Source organism: Protomyctophum bolini, assembly GCF_963924005.1.
Source record: "Protomyctophum bolini genome assembly, chromosome: 7".
NCBI lineage: Eukaryota > Metazoa > Chordata > Actinopteri > Myctophiformes > Myctophidae > Protomyctophum > Protomyctophum bolini.
In genome coordinates, this window is record NC_137868.1 from 33,315,513 (window position 1) to 33,335,733 (window position 20,221).

Consider the following 20,221-nt stretch of genomic DNA (forward strand, 5'->3'; position numbering starts at 1 on the left):
GTTTCATGATGATGTATGATGATAAGAGCAATCCATCTCCCAGGGTGATTTGCAAAACGGGGATAGACTCCCTTGCTATGGCTCATAATGACTGATGCCGTCACTCAATAAGCCTCTCTTACTTATCAGATGGAAAAACTGTACTGCTTTTCACCCAGATTAGTTATAAAATACAAAACCTTGTCAGTAAAGTGTTTTAGTACAATGTGATTGACTGACCCAAATTGCCTTAGCTATCCTTTGTGCAATATGCACATTGTAGATTACAATGGTGTGTGTGTGTGTGTGTGTGTGTGTGTGTGTGTGTCATATGTGTGTCCACTCAATGGGTCATTTCCAAGGTGTAACCATGGACACCTAAACACTCCAACTCATTGGGAGGCATGACTAGGCATGACACTAAATGGCAGGCGTTTTTCCCCCACTCACCTCGTCACCACACCAAGGCATCTGGACAAGACGAGGTGGTAAACCCATCTTATCTTGGTAAACCATGTGTCACCATTGGCCATGGCATGAATCCATGATGATCATGTGCTGCTGTGAAACACTGGAGGTCTGTAAGAGTCAAGAGATGGTCTTCTCTTTCAGGTTTCAGCTTTGTGGTTTGGATTTGCATAGCTAGTCGACTAGTCTACAGTGTCTCATGGCCACTCTGATCAGTGACTAACTGATAAGCTATGCACTCTAGGGCTGTCAGTTCACCTCTATAATCCAATTCGAATTTCATTGCTTCATTATTTGTAATTTTCGAATATATTCGAATATTTACATTGTTTATTTTAGCTCATATTTAGCCTATAATAATACACGTGGCTGGCATGTCTTGTGAGTTTTGGGAAGTGCAAGGTTTTTGACAGGTCTGCCTGCTGTGGACATTGAAACCCTGACCATTACACACGGGCAGACGCAACGATAAAGTCTATCATTCATTGTGAAGCCAGCAACATGTTGATGCAAACAGACGTGTACAGTAGCTGCTCCAAATGATATTAGCATTCGTCTGTGTCTGCCCGTGTAAACGCAGCATTGTCCCCCCGCTGCGGAGCAGACCGTTGCCCCGTCGGCTAGAATGCTGTCGGAAAAAAGGCCGCCTCCCGTGTACCATAGTGTTATTAAGGAGGACTCCTTGGCGTTAAACTAATGTTAGCTCCCATGCTAACTAGTTGCTACCCTCGTCAAAAACAACACCACAGATCGGGTGGAAGATGCTGATACCACTTTGCTTGTGCCCGTGGATGGGAAATGAGATTTAAAAGGCTATAGAAGCGTGGATGAAAGGCAAGCACAGATGTGCAATAAAGTTGTGTCATGAGACTGTATTATGATTTTCGTTCTACCGGCGATTTCTGTCTGTGTAGTATACTAGACGTATCTATGCATGTGTTACAAGGGTTTGTGTGTCTGTGATTAAAAGAGTTACAGCCAGTAAGCCCGCCCACCCTGTAGACTGTCTCTGATTGGCTTACCCTGAAATCTGGCCCTACGTTAGCCAATCATTGACCTCTTCTGCGACGTGACCGGACGTGCACCTTTTCACATGCAGTGGAAGCGGCCGTGGAGATTTCACAGCGGTAGATTCGTTACTCAATACATTTAGTGAGCGGATAAAATAACATAAAACAAAATAAATATATTAAATAGAATTAATAAATGATAAAAGCTCCATTCGAATGGCAATTTTAGCTTTCGAATATATATATATTTTTTAATATTCGAATTTCTTTCATATTATGAAATTCGTTCTGACAGCACTAATGCACTCACGACACCGATGCCAAGCAACGGTATTAGCAGACAGAAGTTGTCGGTGATTAGCAAACGTGCATTGGTCATTATATAACAAACTCTTGATAAACTAGACAAGTTGACTCTTTCTGAACTAGACACTGTGTAATAACAATAACATATGTTATATAATGATTATATAACTAGAAGAACATATACACATGGTTCCATTTGTTGTTCCTAGGTTTAGACTGAGTGAAACATAGGTATTTCTTTCTCTGGGAGATTGGACCCGAATTGCATAAGACATCAGTGCTTAAATTAATGTCCTTTTGTTGAAGGCCTGTCCTGGGAAGGACAGTTTGTGTTTTTGCTGAATCATAGCTACAGACCTCGATAAGGCAATGACATGGTGTAAGAGGGACTTATTGTACCCGTTTTCTCATTTGCTTGATGCCCACTTGTGTCCCCTTTAGTGGAAGAGAGACACACACACACACACACCAGTGCGGTGTACCCACTGGGTCTCTACAGCTGTGCACACTGGCAAAGCTCTTGACTGGAGTGTGTTCTCATTTCCTCTTCATCACCTTCTCTCTCTTCTTCCTCCACTTCCACTTCTCTCCCAGCTTTCTTACATTTCTCCTATTTGGAGGAGGTAATCATGTTCCAAACTGAAAGACACACAATGAATTGTACTATGCAGTAGGAGCAGGATTTATTATCTTGACTGTGATGGAAAATATGGATACTGTTGCTGCCAGCTAGTGGAATGTTGCACTTCAAGTATATCAAGTCTTAGCATAGTTTTGTATATTCTTGTTAATTTCTTTTTAAATAATTCTCATGTTATGTCCCTCATAAACCAACTAAATGGAAAAAGCGGCACTCCAAAATAAAAGATGCAAGACTGGCTCAGATGCAATTTCTCGTGTTTATTCGCGAAGTTGCGAACGCTGACACGTTTCGGCAGAGCCTTCTTCAGAGCAGAATAAAAAAATACACTTTTTAGTCTGCTTTGAAGAAGGCTCTGCTGAAACGTGTTTTTTGACATAAAGTTGTATGAAATACTTGCCAAGAGGTTAGAAAGGTATTAATTGATTGCCTGAGTCTCGTGGTGGGAGTTCTGCTCTGGTTTTATTGAAAATCAAGTAGTTCCGAGGGGCACTGGGGGCCAAGCATTTAAAAAAAAATTGTATTGTTGACATTTCTACCATATAGAGCAACTCTTGTTCAAATTCGACCCCTCTGTCACATGGAACTTTTTTTGGGGGGGGGGGGGGGGCGGTTAAGTATCACTGTTCCCCCAGTGCCCCTCGGAACTAGTTGATTTTCACCAAAACCAGAGCAGAACTCCCACCACGGTACTCAGGCAATCAATTAATACCTTTCCAACCTCTATATTAATGGCAAGTATTTCATACAGCTTCATGTCCAAAAATCTAACCCTTTAAGTTATTTTCAAAGCTGAGCCACCCACTGCCTCAACCAAGGGCAGTTTCCAGAGGAAGCACACCGGTTTTTCTTTCCTCATGTTATGTCCATTTGTGACCAATTGGTTTTTGAAGGTGAATAGTCTTTTCACCATAGATTTCACCCATCTCCACTCTTATGTGACCTCTTGTTTTTGTGTTTTTATCTCACTTCAGGTTCTGTTGCATGCGTGTGGGCTCACAGCAAGTGAGCCCTCGCCCCTCCGCCAAGATCCGGCTGTTAGATGTGACCACGAGGCTGATCAGGAGAAGCCATCATGTCTTAAACCCAGACGGACCCTCTCCCTCCCTGCCCCCCTTCCCCCGCCCTGCCCCCCCCTCCCCAGTAGACTACCTTTCCCCCTCCCCCATCCCGCTCTCCGACCTCCCCACCCATGTGAGGGGCAGGCTTCCCAGCTCTGGCTCCCCCCCGGGCCCTCCTCCCTCCTCTGTCTCCCCTCCTTCCTCTGGAGGCATGAGTCTGCAGAAGCACCAGCATCTAGCAGGTGGAGGCGGTGGCATGATGGGCTCAGACCGAGACCTTCAGTCCACCGCCTCCTCAATCTCTCTGCCCTCTGTCAAGAAGGCCCCCAAGAAGAGGCGCCTCTCCCTGGCCTCGCTGTTTCGACGGAGGGGCAGGGAGCCCAAATCTGGGGGGCGGCACCGGTCCCGGGACCTCCATCATCACGGAGGAGGAGGGGTCGACGGCATCGCCAGTATCGAGAGCATCCACTCTGAGATGTGTAACGACAAGAACGCTGCCTTCTTCTCCGTGGCAGGGACCACTGCTGTCGCCACCTCTAGCACTAGTGCTGCTAGTGCTGCTGCTGCTGCTGCCTCCACATCATCTGCCTCAGGGCCGTCCTCCTACACCACCACCTCCTCTTCTGGTGCTGGCGGAGGTGAAGCAGAGCTACTGGAGTGTCCGCTGTGCCTTCTGCGGCACTCCAGGGAGAGCTTCCCAGACATCATGACCTGCCCGCACCGCTCCTGCGCCGATTGCCTGCGTCAGTACCTGCGCATCGAGATCTCAGAGTCGCGCGTCAACATCAGCTGCCCCGAGTGCTCGGAGCGCTTCAACCCTCACGACATCCGCATGATCCTGGGTGACCATGTGCTCATGGAGAAGTACGAGGAGTTCATGCTGAGGAGGTGGCTGGTGGCTGACCCCGACTGTCGCTGGTGTCCTGCGCCAGACTGCGGGTAAGGAGAGGATTTGAAGTGCATGTTCATCGCGCGTGTGTGTGTGTGTGCGTGTGTGTGTGTGTGTGTGTGTGTGTGTCAAACACAATGCAGCTGTACTTTTTTCCTCGACCGGTGGCTCACTTTTACCAGGAGATTGCAGACGATGCCCCAGTCGCAGGACGCAACACAACGTTAAAGTTCCTCCACTTCACAGAGTAGATCGGCAGCGGTTCACCAAACAAAGAACTGGTTGGAATAACGTGTTCCTCCCATGAGCTACCGGTACATCCAACCGTGGGAAACTCCCCCCTGTCAGGTGAAAAGAAGTGGCTTGGACTCCTCATGCATAGAAATTTGCACAATCTTGGGACAAAAATTATAGAAGAAGAAAAAATTGGAAAAGTTCAGAAATGCGCATTTAAATAGACACATTACAGGGACCGAATTATAACAATGACTTGAGATTGAGAGAGTTAAAAATGCGTTCAAAGAGCATCTCATGCTGGTCCAGTGCATTAGCAAGAGAACTAGTTCTGTTTATGTTTCTACAACCTTTTGGAGAAAGAGGAAGGAGTGAGTCCAGAAACCTTTTCTTGCCACTCGCCAGGGGGTACTGCACCCACCATAGAGTAGCCGGATTGGGAACAGTCAACAACCGAACGGAGATTAAAAGAATGCACAGACAAAACGTGTGAAATCTCTCTCCTCCCCCCCCCCCCCCCTCCGTTTTGTCCGCTCCGGAGAGGTAAAGTCAGTGACGTATCAACTATCACAGACACAAAGCACAGGCGTAAACGGCATACTGTTTTATGACTTGGCTACGTGTGTGTGTGTGTGTGTGTGTGTGTGGGGTGACTACACACATACAATACTTCAACAACTGCACACATCATGTGTTGCTTGTTGAATTAGTTCCTCATTAAAGGTGTTTATTCATCACCAGCTCAGCTCCAGAGAGCAGAGAGTGTGTTCTGGGCTTTAGTCTCTTGTGCCCCAAGTCTCTGAATGCCCTTGTTCCTCTTGTGTAATGATCATCTCCCATGGATACGATCAACGACCTAAGCACCTTGTGGTGAGACCATCCTAGTGCAATTGCAAGCCAATTTGACCAAAAACAACAACAAGCAACTATCCTAGAACAGTTTTTAGGAATCATTCCATTGCTGTGAGTTCCAGTCCACCACAGAAACAGTTCTGTAGACAGACCACTAGCAGCAGGATTGATGGCCTGCCCTACGACACCCAATTGCAGCCAGCTGATTGCTTGCTGTAGCCCTGGTGATGTTTCAACAGTGGCGGTACATGCTGGCAAACTGCTATGTGTGGCTCTGCGGCCTCAGCTTGGCCAACAAAAGACACAGCGGCTGTCTGGCCCAGAGCCCAAAGCCTGCTGACACCGGCGTTAACAGACTTGTATTGTGCTCTCAGAGACACAGTGAGGGTGGCCAATGGTGACTGACTGGCTGTCAGTCACACGCTGTTGTTCCAGGAGGTGGAGTTGGGAGAAAAATAGGATGAAGGATGTTGAGTTAAAGAGGAAAGAATGGAGACGGTAGCAAAGAAAGGGCATCAGATAAATAGATCTATATGCGGAGGGTGGTGGTGGGAAGCACACGTGATATACAGATGGGGAAAGAGAGCTACAATAGTGGGAAAAGATAGATGGAGGAGTCGTGCTCTTGGGGAGGGTGGCACTGGCATGGCATGTACCAGGGAGGGACAGCACCACAGGGGACTGGCTGCTATTTGACGTGTTACAGGCATCACAGTAGAACAACAGCTCATGTCTCTACTAGTTGTTTTGGACTGTCCACAGGTTCTTGGTAATTGATTGGTTTGAGATTTTGTGGCAGCATGAATGGATGCACCTAAAAGTGAACTAAATTAATGTGTGGCTTACAAAGAGAGACCTTCAAAAACTTAAATTTGTGTTTTCTGGAAGATGCAGTGAGTAGAGTGGGTCTGGTCTTAAATTTAACAGCCTTTTATTAACAAGTCATTAAAAGTCCATAGACTTTGCTGGCCTATGACGTAATTTTGGAAAGTGAATGATTGGCTTTGGACATGCAAGGTTTCCCACAGAAACTATTACTTCGATGTTTGAATTAAAGGAAATCAAACGAAATGTTCAATCAAACGAATGTTTGAATTAAAGGAAATCAAACTAAAAGAAGAAACATACCAGAGAGAGCAAGACATGTGGTAGAAAATGGAAGGTTTAGCCCTCCCATGTGGTGTTAGCTGCTGCTGCTGCTGCTGCTGCTGCAGGGAGGGGCGTACAGCCAAAGCCCCAGGCAGGCAGGAGGAATTTGTGCTGCTGTTCAGATTGGGGCTCTGGTTCTGAAACTGCGTATAGAGCCAACACACCCCCATCTCACGCCTAGCCGTCCCATAGTGTTTTGACAGTTGGACACGTGATACTAGGTTGTTTAATAGCAGGACATGAGGACAGGACACTTCACTCACTGGTCTGGTTATATGTGCTAAATAGAAATAGTGCTAAATAGCACTAAACAGGTTCTTTGGTTTGTAATCATAAGGGGAACCTGCTATGTAGCAGCACCTATCCTAAAGGTTCTATGTATAATGCACTTTTGTCATAGAACCATTCAAGGTGCCTAAACTAAGCTGCAGTACCAGTAGAGAATTTATATAGAACCAAGCCGGGGCTGTACAGGTTCTTTGTACAGTGCTGCTCAACCATGATCCCTAGGAACCGCTGGTAACCCAGGGTTATTTAATCCATTAAATCATAGCGCTAAATTGATTTATAGCACTTTTACCGACGGACCGGAAGTTATACTGGATGTGGCTGGAGCAGCTAAATGTAGCCAAAACACTCTAAAGGCGAAACGGGAGGCATGATTAAATCTAACGCGACTGGACAGCGGGGGGCCATCTATCACAGGATCTTTTCTTGGGATGATTTAGATCGCGAGTTTCGTTGTCGTCAGCTAAACAGGGGGGGGAACAGTCCAACTGTTTTCATATCACTAAACTTTGTCTTTTGGATAAAACTTCGTCCTGGGGCCTGGGTGTTACTAATAGAAAGGACGGTGAACTTCGTCCTGGGTGATTGGGGTGTTAATTCACTTTCATTAAAACTTTTGGTAATTTTTTTAGTCTACTGTAGTTTTTAAGTTGCTTTATTCAGTATTTAGATATTTTATTTTCATTTTAGCTGCCCCACCCCCTTCCAATACAAACCCATTGTAACTTCAACCACCATCAACAACACCCCTCCTTATACGTGAGGTTATTTCTTTCTGGGCTTTCTCAGGCTGCCGATGCTCATTTTCCTTTACTTTATTTAAAAAAAAAACACAGGCACCTCACAGGAGGGCAGTATCAGACAGTCACAATCAAACGGTTGGGATTTTTCGATTGTCTGTCTGGGGTGCTCACAAAAGCCTGAGTAGATGATGAATTGACCAAGAGTCATGGTATATTACGTAATTGGTTGGATAGAGTCCAAGGCTAAATATTTCTGATAATGTGCTGCCAAAGGCTTACGCACTCACAGGTGGATCCTCATTAGTAGGCTATACTGTACTGAAGTCATATAAACTCTGTAATATGCCAGACGGTTAAGTTCACTTTATGACAGAAATAAAGTTTATCTTTTGGTTTCCTAGATCCTAGAACACCCATCTTTGTAATGTATGCCTGTCTTTTTCTGTTTCTCTTTGATACACTCACTCTCCTTGCCTGTCATTATCCCTTTTTGGCTGCCTGCCTGTCTCTCACTCTGTTACCCTGCTCATTTCTCTTGGTACCTGGTTCTTTGTATCTCTACATATCCCCCCCCCCTCTCTCTCTCTGTGTGTGTGTGTGTGTGTGTGTGTGTGTGTGTGAATACACATTTTTGTGTCCAAATCTAACTCTTGGTGGCTAATCATAACAAACACACATACTGGTAGGTCAGGCTGGCTGCAGTGAGGAGCAGGGAACACGTCATCATGTTGACTCTTAAGTATTTCTTTATTAATTTTAACTGACCAGAACGGCATAGATATACAGAAGAGAAGGCCTGTTTTACTATTCAGACTCCACTGTAGTATCGTATTTTTTCAGCTTGGCATCCAGAAGGATGAGTAATCTGCGATCCATGATCACATGGCAGCCCCCTAATGGAAATGCATGCATGCCGCATTAGCAATCATGACTCACAGTTTAATAAACCATGGAACAGCAGTAATTTGTAGGATGACCAGATTTCAACATGAACTAGCTGGCTTCATCCAGGACACGGAGTGACACTGATGCGACTTGGCCTTTTATAATGGAGCTGTTGTGGGATCACCGACATTACAAAGGGAAATTTGGATTGTGCATGTTTCTGTGCAAGTACATACCGGTAATAATGTACCTACTCTCTTTAGCCAAAACTTTGTCTCTTGCGTGAATATTTTATCTTGCATGGCATTGAATTGTAACTTATAAATTGGCAACCAGCATTCACTACCCTTGTTTACTTGTCTGGCATTGGCTTCTTTCTGTTTGACGATGTCACAAGTTTATTCAAGGCCTGTAACTTAGAGTGCTGCTGGCAGCCATTTCCTTTTCTTCCAGGAATTGTTTCAGATGGCTGTAAAACTCTCCCTCCCCTTAAGAACCTCAGTCTAACATTCTGTTTATACCTTGTGCTACTGGAGTCACGGGAACCTTTAGTCGTCAGTCAATTGTTTGTTGTTTGTAGGGTGTCCTGCCTTTGCTCTGGGCATAACCAAATCGATTGAAGGAAATTGAATAGTTCTTGATTGAGTTTTGATCCTGTCATTCTTTACAAATGTGCAGTTAATTATTATTCCATCTACCAGTCCAGGAGAAATGTTCATGTTTGAAGCGACTTTGTCTTGCCTAGATCAAATGTACTATCTTTCCAATAAGGTACATTTGCCAAGTATGTTGTTGTTGACCTAGCCTCAGAGGTCTCCGATTAGTCCAAAAGTTAATGATGTAAACATGTTATTGACTAAGACAGGCTTTTGAGGGTGGGATTGTGCAGAACATTTGGACCGGTTATCTCCCTTTGTAAACATTTGCTCTTCCTGTCCTGCTCCCCTCCAACCCACGCAGACAGCTGGGTTCTGAACGCATTTTGAGAGGTTCTGGGACTGATCCACACATCCATCTGGCCACTGGATTTCACAGCCAGTTCTATTGAAAATGCTACTATCGAAAAAATTCCCAAGATTGTCACCAATAATTGCATGCACAATATAGGGATGGCAGCTTTAAAATTCGGTTTCGGCCCGAATAGGCAGAAAATATATCACCGAATAGTGTGTGCAATTAATAACCATTTATTTCGTCATAAATCAGGTAGCTTTAAGGTGTGGCCATGACAGCAATGGTAGGAAAAAAATATATATAAATAATATTAATCATAATATGCAGTATTCGGTTTTCGGCCAACTGTTTCCTGTATTCGGCCAATAATTTCCCTTTCGGTGCATCCCTACAAATCACCTTATTTGACTAGCTATCTGTTCCATGTTTCAGCCAGTTATGTTTGTGTAATGGTCACGTTTGTCCCATCTCCTATGGTTCAGTTGGGTATCAGACATTTTGCTTGACATGTACCTTTTATTTGCACATACTTGGTACTATTGATCTAAAATGACTAAAATCATTCTAAATCAGCAATGCTTGTTGTCAGAGGTAGTTTGTGAATACATTTCAGACAGCAGGAAATGTAATTTAAATCAAATGTCTACATTACACTATGTATGTGCCCTAGTAGCCCTTGGCCTGACTTTGTCAAGATGCTGCACTTGACAGAGCATGGTTAGGAAATTGGGATCAGCAATCTGTTCTGGATTTGTCTGGTCAAAGTAGAGAAAATCTGGATATAATTGGGATTGTAGAAGCAGATGCAATCAGGGGGTTTTGTACTAAAGTAACTGTCTATGTTGTGCAATATGGGGGATTTTCTGATAAAATTGTAATCAGCGGTTGGTCATACTGCTGCGCTGATGTAATACTTGTTAAGGCTGTTTATTGTGGTAGCTGGTTGTAGAACACTTGACGATTTGTCATTTTTGTGGGTGTGGGGAAGGTTGGGCTCAGCGAGGCTGTGTTTTTCACAGTTGCAGTGGCTGACTTCTTAATAAGCACTCGTACCGCAACACTAAACACGATGGCTCTAGTACGCTACGCTCTACCCTCTACAGTCTGCTATGCGTTTCAGCACGGTGGTTTTACCAAGCAGGACTGTCTCTGTTTGCTCCGTGTCTGTCTGCATTGTAGTCTGTAGACCCAGGGTAAAGTGATCTGTAGCGGAGAGGAAGTCTCCTTGTCTCTGGAACAGAAACCTGATCCTGGGTCAGTCCGGGAGAGACTGCGGTGTGGTAACTGGTTGTGTGTCTGCAATCAGACACAACATAGGCACTCAGGCCAAGCAGGCCTTCCCAAAGATTAAAGCTCAACACTCAAGAGATATTAGACATTTCCCCGGTGACCCAAACTAGTGTAAATGCCACGTTGTGACTTGTGAGCTTATTTATGGAATTTCTTAGATGTGTTTGTTTTAAAACGTATAAAATATTTAGAACTTTTTTCTTTTGTAGGAACAGAAAATGTGATTGTTAATCAAGTCTTGACCCATAAAAATGTGTCTGTGACCCACAAATGGTTCCCGACCCAGTGTTTGGGAAACGGTGGGCTACATACATATATCTATAAATGCTCTGTCTGTGTGTAACTCGAGAACCTTTCGCCCCACCGACTTCAAATTCGACACACACAATATATGCGCCCGACCCGGGCCTGTAAATTACCATGAAATGGGACCATTTTATATCTATAGCCTAGGCTACTACTATGCTGATGGTATAACACAGCGCACTGCACACGCTCACAACAAACACACACACACACACACACACACACACACACACACACACACACACACACACACACACACACACACACACACACATACACACGACACACAAACACTCGTGCAGTCTTACCAGCATTGATGATTGATTTGACATCAGCAATTCTGCATTGGCAATATTTAATCCACACAGCGTGGAGCAGGCAGCTGTAGGCTACTTTGGGACTGTTCGTGCAAAGTTGCAAACTCTAAAGTGCTATTCAATCAAACAATCAGCGCCAGCGGCAGGCAATTATTGGTAGCCTAATTTGCCATGGTCCATGGGCAGGATCGAGTTATTTACTCATACTCAACTGTTAATAAGTCAAACTATATATTAATCCAACCATCGCGGTTTACATGTTGTCATGGACGAAGAGGATCGCATCCACCGCGGGTGAGTTCAACCTTAGGCTAACGCCGTCATCTCTTCAGTGGTTCTTCCAGCTGCGCCCCATATGTAACCTCAGTCCCTACACTCATTCTGTAGCTTCTGACCTACAGAATTAGCGTAGGGACTGAGGTTCATATGGGGCTACGTTCGCTGCTGCTGCTTGCAACAAGCTTGCAGACAAGCTTGTGACAATACCGTACAGTAGAGGGACCCCCTGACGACCCCCACATGGTAACTCTGTCCTTTCTCAACCATTTCGGACACAGGGCGGCTCGCCGGAACCGGGCCGCCCCCCTGGGCGCGTTCCTGGGGATTTGGATGTTCCGGGAACACGCAAACAGTAACTCTGTCATTTCTCAACCATTTCGGACGCGGGACAGCTCGCCGGAACCAGGCCGACACCCTGGGTGCGTTCCTGTGGAGTCTGCATTTTACACCTTTTTGGAATTGAGCAGTACTACTTTGAAGAAAATAAACGTTTTTTGTCTATAATCTTACCTGTATCACCAAAGAGCACCTATCTATAGGAGCCACTGACTTTCTTTGTTCTATTTTTAAAACCTAGTGCTCACTTCTGTTTGTCACAGAATGCAGAACTAGTGTCTTTACATGTAGTCGGTCCAACATGAGGAACTGTATGCAATGTAGTACAGTATGTACTATAGCTTTTCCAGTGTTCGGGAGACTTCAGACAGGTAGATACTTGATTAATACTTATAGTGAACGTGGTCAAAGCCTGCTGAGAATCTCTATATGTTGGCAGTACGGCCAACTGGGCCAAGTCATCTATCTGATCAACACAAATATGAACAGGCCATTAATGATGGCTGATGCTTATGTGTTTTATTTTCCATTAAGTTTAAAATGGAAAAGTCAGAGTCATCAGTCCTCCTGAGCCTGCTGTATATTGGCAAGCTGGATCACACACACACACACACACACACACACACACACACACACAGTATACAGCCTTGATTGAGTACAGACCCAAGCAACATTACTCATGTCAGAGGACTAAGCACCCTAGGAACAGATTACAATACTGAGTGCTCGTCTGGCCTGCTGTTTTGTAAGATACCTGACATGGGTTGTGATTTTGTGAATACGGTGATATGAGCCATCGGTTCAAATTGCAGTCCCACAAGGAAAAATATTTAAAAACAATTTAGTAGTCAGACCTGTGCACAAATATCATTTAAGATATAAAAATGTATACTTTATATGTTTGTTTCTATTGGGAGGTGGCTGTCCCAACCCTACATTTCAATTCATGAAATATGTAGATTGATTTTGTGAATTTTCTTTAAATTCAAAAACTTTATATAAAAAAGCTGTCCCATGTTTTCATGTCGCTTCTGAAACACAGTGTTTTATTCCATAGATGGAGCCTAGTTTCAAAGGAAAAATGTGTTAACATGGCTGTAAATGGAATAATCGCAATCCCGCTTCAAAAGTTAGACCCCTTTTTCACAGCAGCCATTTTGATAGGTAAACACAGCTGAAGGTAATGCCATCGAGGGAATGGTGTACTGTGCCAATCATCTCCTACTCAAAATAGCAGCTGTGAAGATTATTGGTAAGGGGGTAAGCATACATTATGTACAGTGTACACACCATTACCAGAACCATAAATATGAAAATAAGAAAAGGACAAGACTGAACAAATAGCAATTTTGGCAGTAGGTATTGGGAGTGTACGGTTATACGCTCTGAGAATCTGCTCAGATTTCAGAACGCTCTGATATTATAAAGCACAATATCAGTTAACCTCCGAAGAAGATTACACCTTGAAATAACGTCGACATTCCCAAGCCGGTTGAGCGCAATAATAAAGGATTACATTTCGGAATGACCATAGAACACCTGGAGTTGCGCTCCATTGGACTCAGAGCATTTATCTGAATGCACCCATTGACCCTTTCTCTCTCTCTCTCTCTCTCTCTCTCTCTCTCTCTCTCTCTCTCTCTCTGTGTGTGTGTGTGTGGGGTGTGTGCATGCAGGTATGCAGTGATTGCCTTCGGCTGTGCCAGCTGTCCCAAGATCACCTGTGGTCGGGAGGGCTGTGGCACAGAGTTCTGCTACCACTGTAAACAGCTGTGGCATCCCAACCAGACGTGTGACGCAGCGCGACAGCAGAGGGCCCAGAGCCTCCGCCTGAGGACCGTCCGGTCCTCCTCACTCAGCTACAGCCAGGAGAGTGGAGCTGCAGGTCTGCATCTCGTTGTTCACTAACGTGTTCCTTGTACAGATTCTTTCTGTCTCCTAATATTGATTTAACACATATATCCACTGACCCTGTGGTCTCCTCTCCTTGGTCCTCAGCCGACGATATCAAGCCTTGTCCACGATGTGCCGCTTACATCATCAAGATGAACGACGGCAGCTGTAACCACATGACCTGTGCCGTCTGCGGCTGTGAATTCTGCTGGCTCTGCATGAAGGAGATCTCTGACCTGCACTACCTGAGGTCAGTATGTGTATACATGAAGGAGACCTCTGACCTGCACTACCTGAGGTCAGTATGTGTATAAATGCACATAGCAATTCAATAAGAAGCTCTTTTTGATCTACCAAGTGATCAGAGTAGCCTATTCAGGTGATCAATCGAGTGAATCAAAAACGGCCAATTTTCACCTAAAATGACATCCCCAAAACAGGGATTTCAGATTGTAAAATGATTGAATAATATATATAATATATAATAGACATAACAGAAATGGTGGTTCTCACTTTTCACTGTGGTGGTTCATAACATTTCAAGTGATAATATGCCGGAAAGCTTAGCCCACCCCTAAATTGGGGTCACGCACACACACACACACACACACACACACACAGACACACGCCATACTGTCTACATTTAATTACTTGGTCTACACTACCACAGATGGATAAAGCTATCAACACAGCAGTTTTATGGTAGCTACAGGATGTAAAAACGGAATAGGGAAAACATTTATAAAACATGTAATGGATAAATCTGTCAGTGACAGGACGTGATCCTATTGCCATCTTTCCCCAAAAAGCCAGTGTTCTTTAATAGGCTTTAAATGTTTTGTGGGGCTGTGAAAAATACTCGTAATAATTGAGTATTAATGCGTTTCCATTCACACGGGTCCCCTCCCTCATAGTAAGATAATAACGTTGTAATCTTTTCCAGCCCGTCAGGCTGTACGTTCTGGGGGAAGAAGCCATGGAGCAGGAAGAAGAAGATCCTGTGGCAGCTGGGCACCCTGGTAGGAGCACCAGTTGGCATTGCCCTGATCGCCGGCATAGCCATCCCTGCCATGATTATTGGCATCCCTGTGTATGTTGGGAGAAAGGTGAGGCTCACACACTTTAACCCATTTAGAAACCTAAAGTGCTTCACAAAGTCGAACGTAATCGACGCAAGAAGCACTAAGCAACAGAGGGTGAGAGAAATGTCTCCCCTCCAGTCCGTCCCTTATGTGATCCGTCGGTCTGGGGGGCAAATCCCAATCCCACGCAACGCAAGGCAATGACACAACGCAACGCAGTCGGAGAAAAGTACCCCTGGCTTTTCCTCCTCTGCTCGACCCCTCTTTCTTGAAAGATAATGACACACACCACCGGCACGAGTTGTAAACGTAAACACGATCGGCATGGATAGATCACATTGAAAGTTAAACAGGACAACATGACATCATTGTTCGAAGCACTGCTTTGCAAACTCGTCTGTGATTATCAGGCCTGGACTGGCATTATGTCCAATGAATGGGCCGCCCCCCTTGCTTTAATATGTTTTTGGGCCAAATGTTGGCCCTGAAATTTTGACCCAGTCCAGCCCTGGTTTTCAGACGAGAACTCCGCGGAATTACAGCAGAGAACAGAGTGTGTACAAGCTCTGATAGTTGTGTATAATTTATCTATCCTATGCTTCCATTTGGTGACAATTTGACCGTTTACAGACACAACCAACAAACCGTGTTTTACATTGCAGATGAAGTAATGAACTTCATGTCGCTGGCTTCCTTTGATAATAAATGGTAGACTGCAATGAGTGCAATCTGCCACGTGTGAACGCAATGATTCATTGATTACATCAATAGCAAAAGACAAAACTGGGTCAATTAAATTAGAATAAACAGGTTTCAAGCTTGTAGATTGGCCAGCACAGGCAGTGGTATATAGCCTACTTCAATTATGACGATATAGTGTAAAGCTCATTATATACAGTTATAACTACATCTCAACTCGTAACAAAAGTGGCATGTCACTACAGTTTATACAATCATCATGCATGTAGTAAAATAGATCTACTGCAGGGGGTGTCACAGCGGCCATCTAGTGGATGAATAGGGGATTGCACATAACAGTTCAAAAAGGCCAGAAACGCAGGGCACTATGTATGGGCAACGTAACGGACGGAGTGCATTGCCTGCGTTATCTCACCCCAACGTAAGTGAAAACAGACTATGTCGAGGCCTTAAGGTTTTCTGCACTGCTCCGTGCTTGTGGTTATGGTTAGGTTAGGGTTTGAGGTAGGTTGTTGTGTCGGACCAATTGTATGTCGGAACTAAAGCCTGTACCCCAAATTCGTCCCGAAAACGTTTTTTTTTTTGCTTCCGATCCGATTCCGATCAATTGATTTTGAGCATATGCCGATACCGATTCTTCCCGATCCGATATTTATATTTTATAGAACACGTTTATGCCATATCACAATAGTACAATATCACAGATAATTTCCAGTCTAATATCGTGATTTGGATATAATATTGATACTAGGGATGTCCCGATCACGATTTTTGGCTCCCGATCCGACTATATATATATATATATATATATATATATATATATATATATATATATATATATATATGAATGAGAGAGACCTAGCTGTATATAGACTAGCTATATGAGACACAGAGGGCGCAGCCGGCATTAAAGGTAAAACAACATATAGGTAGCACCAGGTCTAAATTGGTTAATTAAGTTGGACCAACACCCAGTGAGTTAAATAAAACATTCTAAGCTTCTCCTTGTACTACAGTATGTATACAGGCAGCAATGTGAAGACTAGAGCAGAACTGACTTATAAACTAAATCTGTCTCATGTACTTTGACCAGAGTTTTGATTTATCTCGACAAGAACTGCCTAGTTTTTAACCCTTTATCTGAAACCAACTAACTAAAATGATTTTTCCATTCTGATATATATACCTATATATGGACGCTAGGGTTCATGTGGTTAATGGAAGTAAACGCACATGGCCTCTGAATGTCCACAAACCGGTTGTGTGTAGCTCTTTGTGAGAGTCAGCAGTGTACATACTTCAGTGCATTTTCTCGAGCTCTGGAGGTTCTCTTCAAGCTGCCAAAGTTATTTCTCAATAGCTCATTGTCTGTGTATGTACAGTATTTCTGTGTGGTGTCGTGTGAGTGAGTGGATTTCAGTGCTTGTGTTGTATCATGCCACTCATCTATCACCCAGGCCGGTTTTATTAAAACTTTTGTGGGGAACAATGAAGTGAAAATGTTGGGAAGTTTCTAGAATTTCCCTCTTGACCTTGCCAAGAAGCAACCTGAGCTAGCAGCAACTTTTATTTACTGACTAAACCATAACTTTCAGAAGTTTCACATGAATGTATCTATGGGCATGAATCATCTGCATATTTCATAATGAACGTGGATGTTCCTGTTCATCTTGGTGTAACTGCTTGGCCATTAGACATTTTCTTGACAAGTTTCGGCCTTAATTTGGCTCAGCCGCTTGATCACTCCCAAACCCTCATCTTTCCTTTCAAACGTCTCATAAAGCAGAGAAGGATATGAAGTGGTTGTAAATAAAACAACTGTTTTAACCTTTCTCTATTGTGTTTATAGTGAACACAACACTGCTGTCAACTGTGTTGTGAAACGTACGTTTTAGGAATCCCCCTTATCAAAGAAGTCATTACAGTGCTGTTTAGTAAATATTTGCTTGTGAATATTTCAGAAAGTTTATTATGTTGGGTTTCTTCCTTCACCTTATGTGTTGAAAACTATCCAGACAGAGTACGACCCTCTAATTTCCCTCCCTGTTCTATTATCAGATCCACAACCGTTACGAAGGCAAAGACATCTCCACCCATAAGAGGAACCTGGTCATCGCTGGTGGAGTGACCCTCTCCGTCATCGTCTCTCCGGTGGTGGCAGCAGTCACAGTCGGTTAGTCTATTGGCCATAATATTCACATGGTGGCCATTTTGTTCTTACTTAAAGGGACACTTCACCCTTTTTGCAAAATGTTTTAATGTTAATGACATTTAGAAGATTTAGAACACTTTCCTGGGGGTCTTTATGTGTGTAATATGTGGTTTTAGATTTTAGCAGTGAGCCCAGTGTCTTTGATGTCATGGACATGTCCTTCCTGGACTACAATTCCCATAGTGCTTTGGTGCACTGCTCCTCCTTGTGGATAGGGGGAGGGCTGTCTTACTGAGACAAAATGTAGTCCAGGAAGGAAATGAGACCAGTGTCCATGACATCAGAGACACTGGGCTCACTGCTAAATTCTAAAATAAAAGACCCCCAGGAAAGTGTTCTAAATCTTCTAAATGTCATTAACATATTTTAGTTTGCAAAAAGGGTTTCCCTTTAACACTCAGGATAGGGAACCCTGACTTTTTCTCAGGCTCTCAGCCTTGTCTCAACCAATTTGGAATCTTTGGTAGATTTGGAATCTTTACTTCATTAAATATTACTAGTCCTTACCCGTTCTGAATATATGAACAGCAAATGATGTTCGCCAGATGGGGCAGTAGAGAGTACTCTCTACTGCCCCATCTGGCGGAGTCAGGTTAATATAAGGAAGTGTAGGCTACAGACAGACAGAATGACTGACTGACTGACTGACTGACAGACATTTTTCAGTGCCTTAATAGATATATATTATATTATAATATTAGTTTTGTTTTTAAAAGCATAATTTAATTTATAGCTGAGCTGTTACATATATGCCCAGAATCAGCAGTTTCAAACAGATGGTGGTTTTCTATTTGGTGGTACAGTGGCCTCTGCTGGTGGCCTCAATGCCTTGCTATATTTTGACCCTGGTCTGTGTCCTTGTGTGTGTGTGTGTGTGTGTGTGTGTGTGTGTGTGTCTGTGTACATGCATGCACACGTGTGTGCATTTGTCTTGTTCGTCTTCTCTCTGTCACTCTCCAGGCATTGGAGTGCCCATCATGTTGGCGTACGTGTATGGCGTGGTGCCCATCTCCCTGTGTCGCAGTGGAGGCTGTGGCGTGTCTGCGGGCAACGGCAAAGGCGTCCGCATCGAGTTTGACGACGAGAATGACATGAACGTGGGGAGCGGAGTGGCTGCAACGGGTGAGCCTTCTAACATGACAGTGTGTATTTCTGAACAACAACCATTTGCCATTTTTTCCTTTTTATTTCATTTTTTTGCTGACCTACAAATCTAAATTTGACCTTAACCCATTTAGGCCTTTCCTCAAAATTTAAAATAATGGGGGGGTTCCCGCCCCAAAATGGGCTAAGATATTGTTTTCTGTCACAGATTTCTGTCTATGTTCTGGATTAAAGTGTGGATCTCATTTCCCCATTTCCTTTCTGAACATTGACACATTGGTCCTGATTGCCACGTCTCATTGTTTCCTTTAAGACACCACATCGGTGGCCGACACGAGGAACAACCCCAGTATGAGTGAGGGGAGTGTGGGTGGTTTGACCGGCAGCCTCAGTGCCAGTGGCAGCCACATGGACCGCCTGGGAACCATCAGGGACAACCTGAGTGAGACGGCCTCCACCATGGCCCTGGCTGGGGCCAGCATCACGGGTAGCCTGTCGGGTAGCGCAATGGTCAACTATCTGAACAGGTACACATGGAGCCTCATGGAACAGTGGACGTATTGCTAGTATTAGTGCTGTACAATGTATTGAAGTCATATTCATATATTTAAATATCGAATCACGTAATAATGTATTTGACTGGATTGGTGCATATCTGCCTGTGAGCTATTCGTCAGAGAATCACACTATTATCTTCTGCAACAATCACACGCTGAATTAAAGTTGTCCTGACCAATGAGATGTGCTCTTAGTAGTTACAGAATTCATTTTTGAATGGCAAAGTGAGTAGAAAAGAATAACAAGGGTGGTGGCCAGAATAATTATTATACATGCAAAACTTTGCAACATGCTGAGACAACACAACCAACTTGCTACCACACCTGTGACGCAACAGCATTATATCTGCGTTAACCCATAGTGAATGATTCATGACGAAATAACCAACTCCTGCAACGCCACAAAGACCGGTGTAACACCGGGGCTCCACCGGGCGCGTCAGCGTCGCATCTCCGTCACCGTCAGGGAATGTTCCCTTTTTATTCAATGCCCGCGTTGCGTGACTGCATTAAAATGGCCCTGGTTCGTTTTTTGATGCACGCGACGGAGACGCACGCGACAGAGACGCAACACGCCCGGTGGAGCCCCGCCGTAAGGTATGTGTAGCAACTAAAATAAGCACAAAGAACATAACCGCACTCTAAGCTAATCAGAAGGCACATAGAATAGCACAAACTATTTTAATCG

The 20,221-nt window shown here is 44.1% G+C and overlaps 1 protein-coding gene across 1 annotated transcript in view; it reads left to right on the top strand.

Annotated features, from left to right (window-relative positions):
* The window catches only part of rnf19a (ring finger protein 19A, RBR E3 ubiquitin protein ligase), a 43,769-nt gene that overhangs the window by 19,520 nt on the left and 4,028 nt on the right, over window positions 1–20,221 (top strand). Inside the window, exons 2-8 of the mRNA XM_080767694.1 lie at window positions 3,378–4,403; window positions 13,663–13,871; window positions 13,985–14,129; window positions 14,823–14,985; window positions 17,719–17,833; window positions 18,833–18,994; window positions 19,290–19,503. Of these exons, the coding sequence (XP_080623820.1) occupies window positions 3,388–4,403; window positions 13,663–13,871; window positions 13,985–14,129; window positions 14,823–14,985; window positions 17,719–17,833; window positions 18,833–18,994; window positions 19,290–19,503 (2,024 nt within the window). The 5' untranslated portion in view covers window positions 3,378–3,387. The remainder of the gene's footprint in view (window positions 1–3,377; window positions 4,404–13,662; window positions 13,872–13,984; window positions 14,130–14,822; window positions 14,986–17,718; window positions 17,834–18,832; window positions 18,995–19,289; window positions 19,504–20,221) is intronic.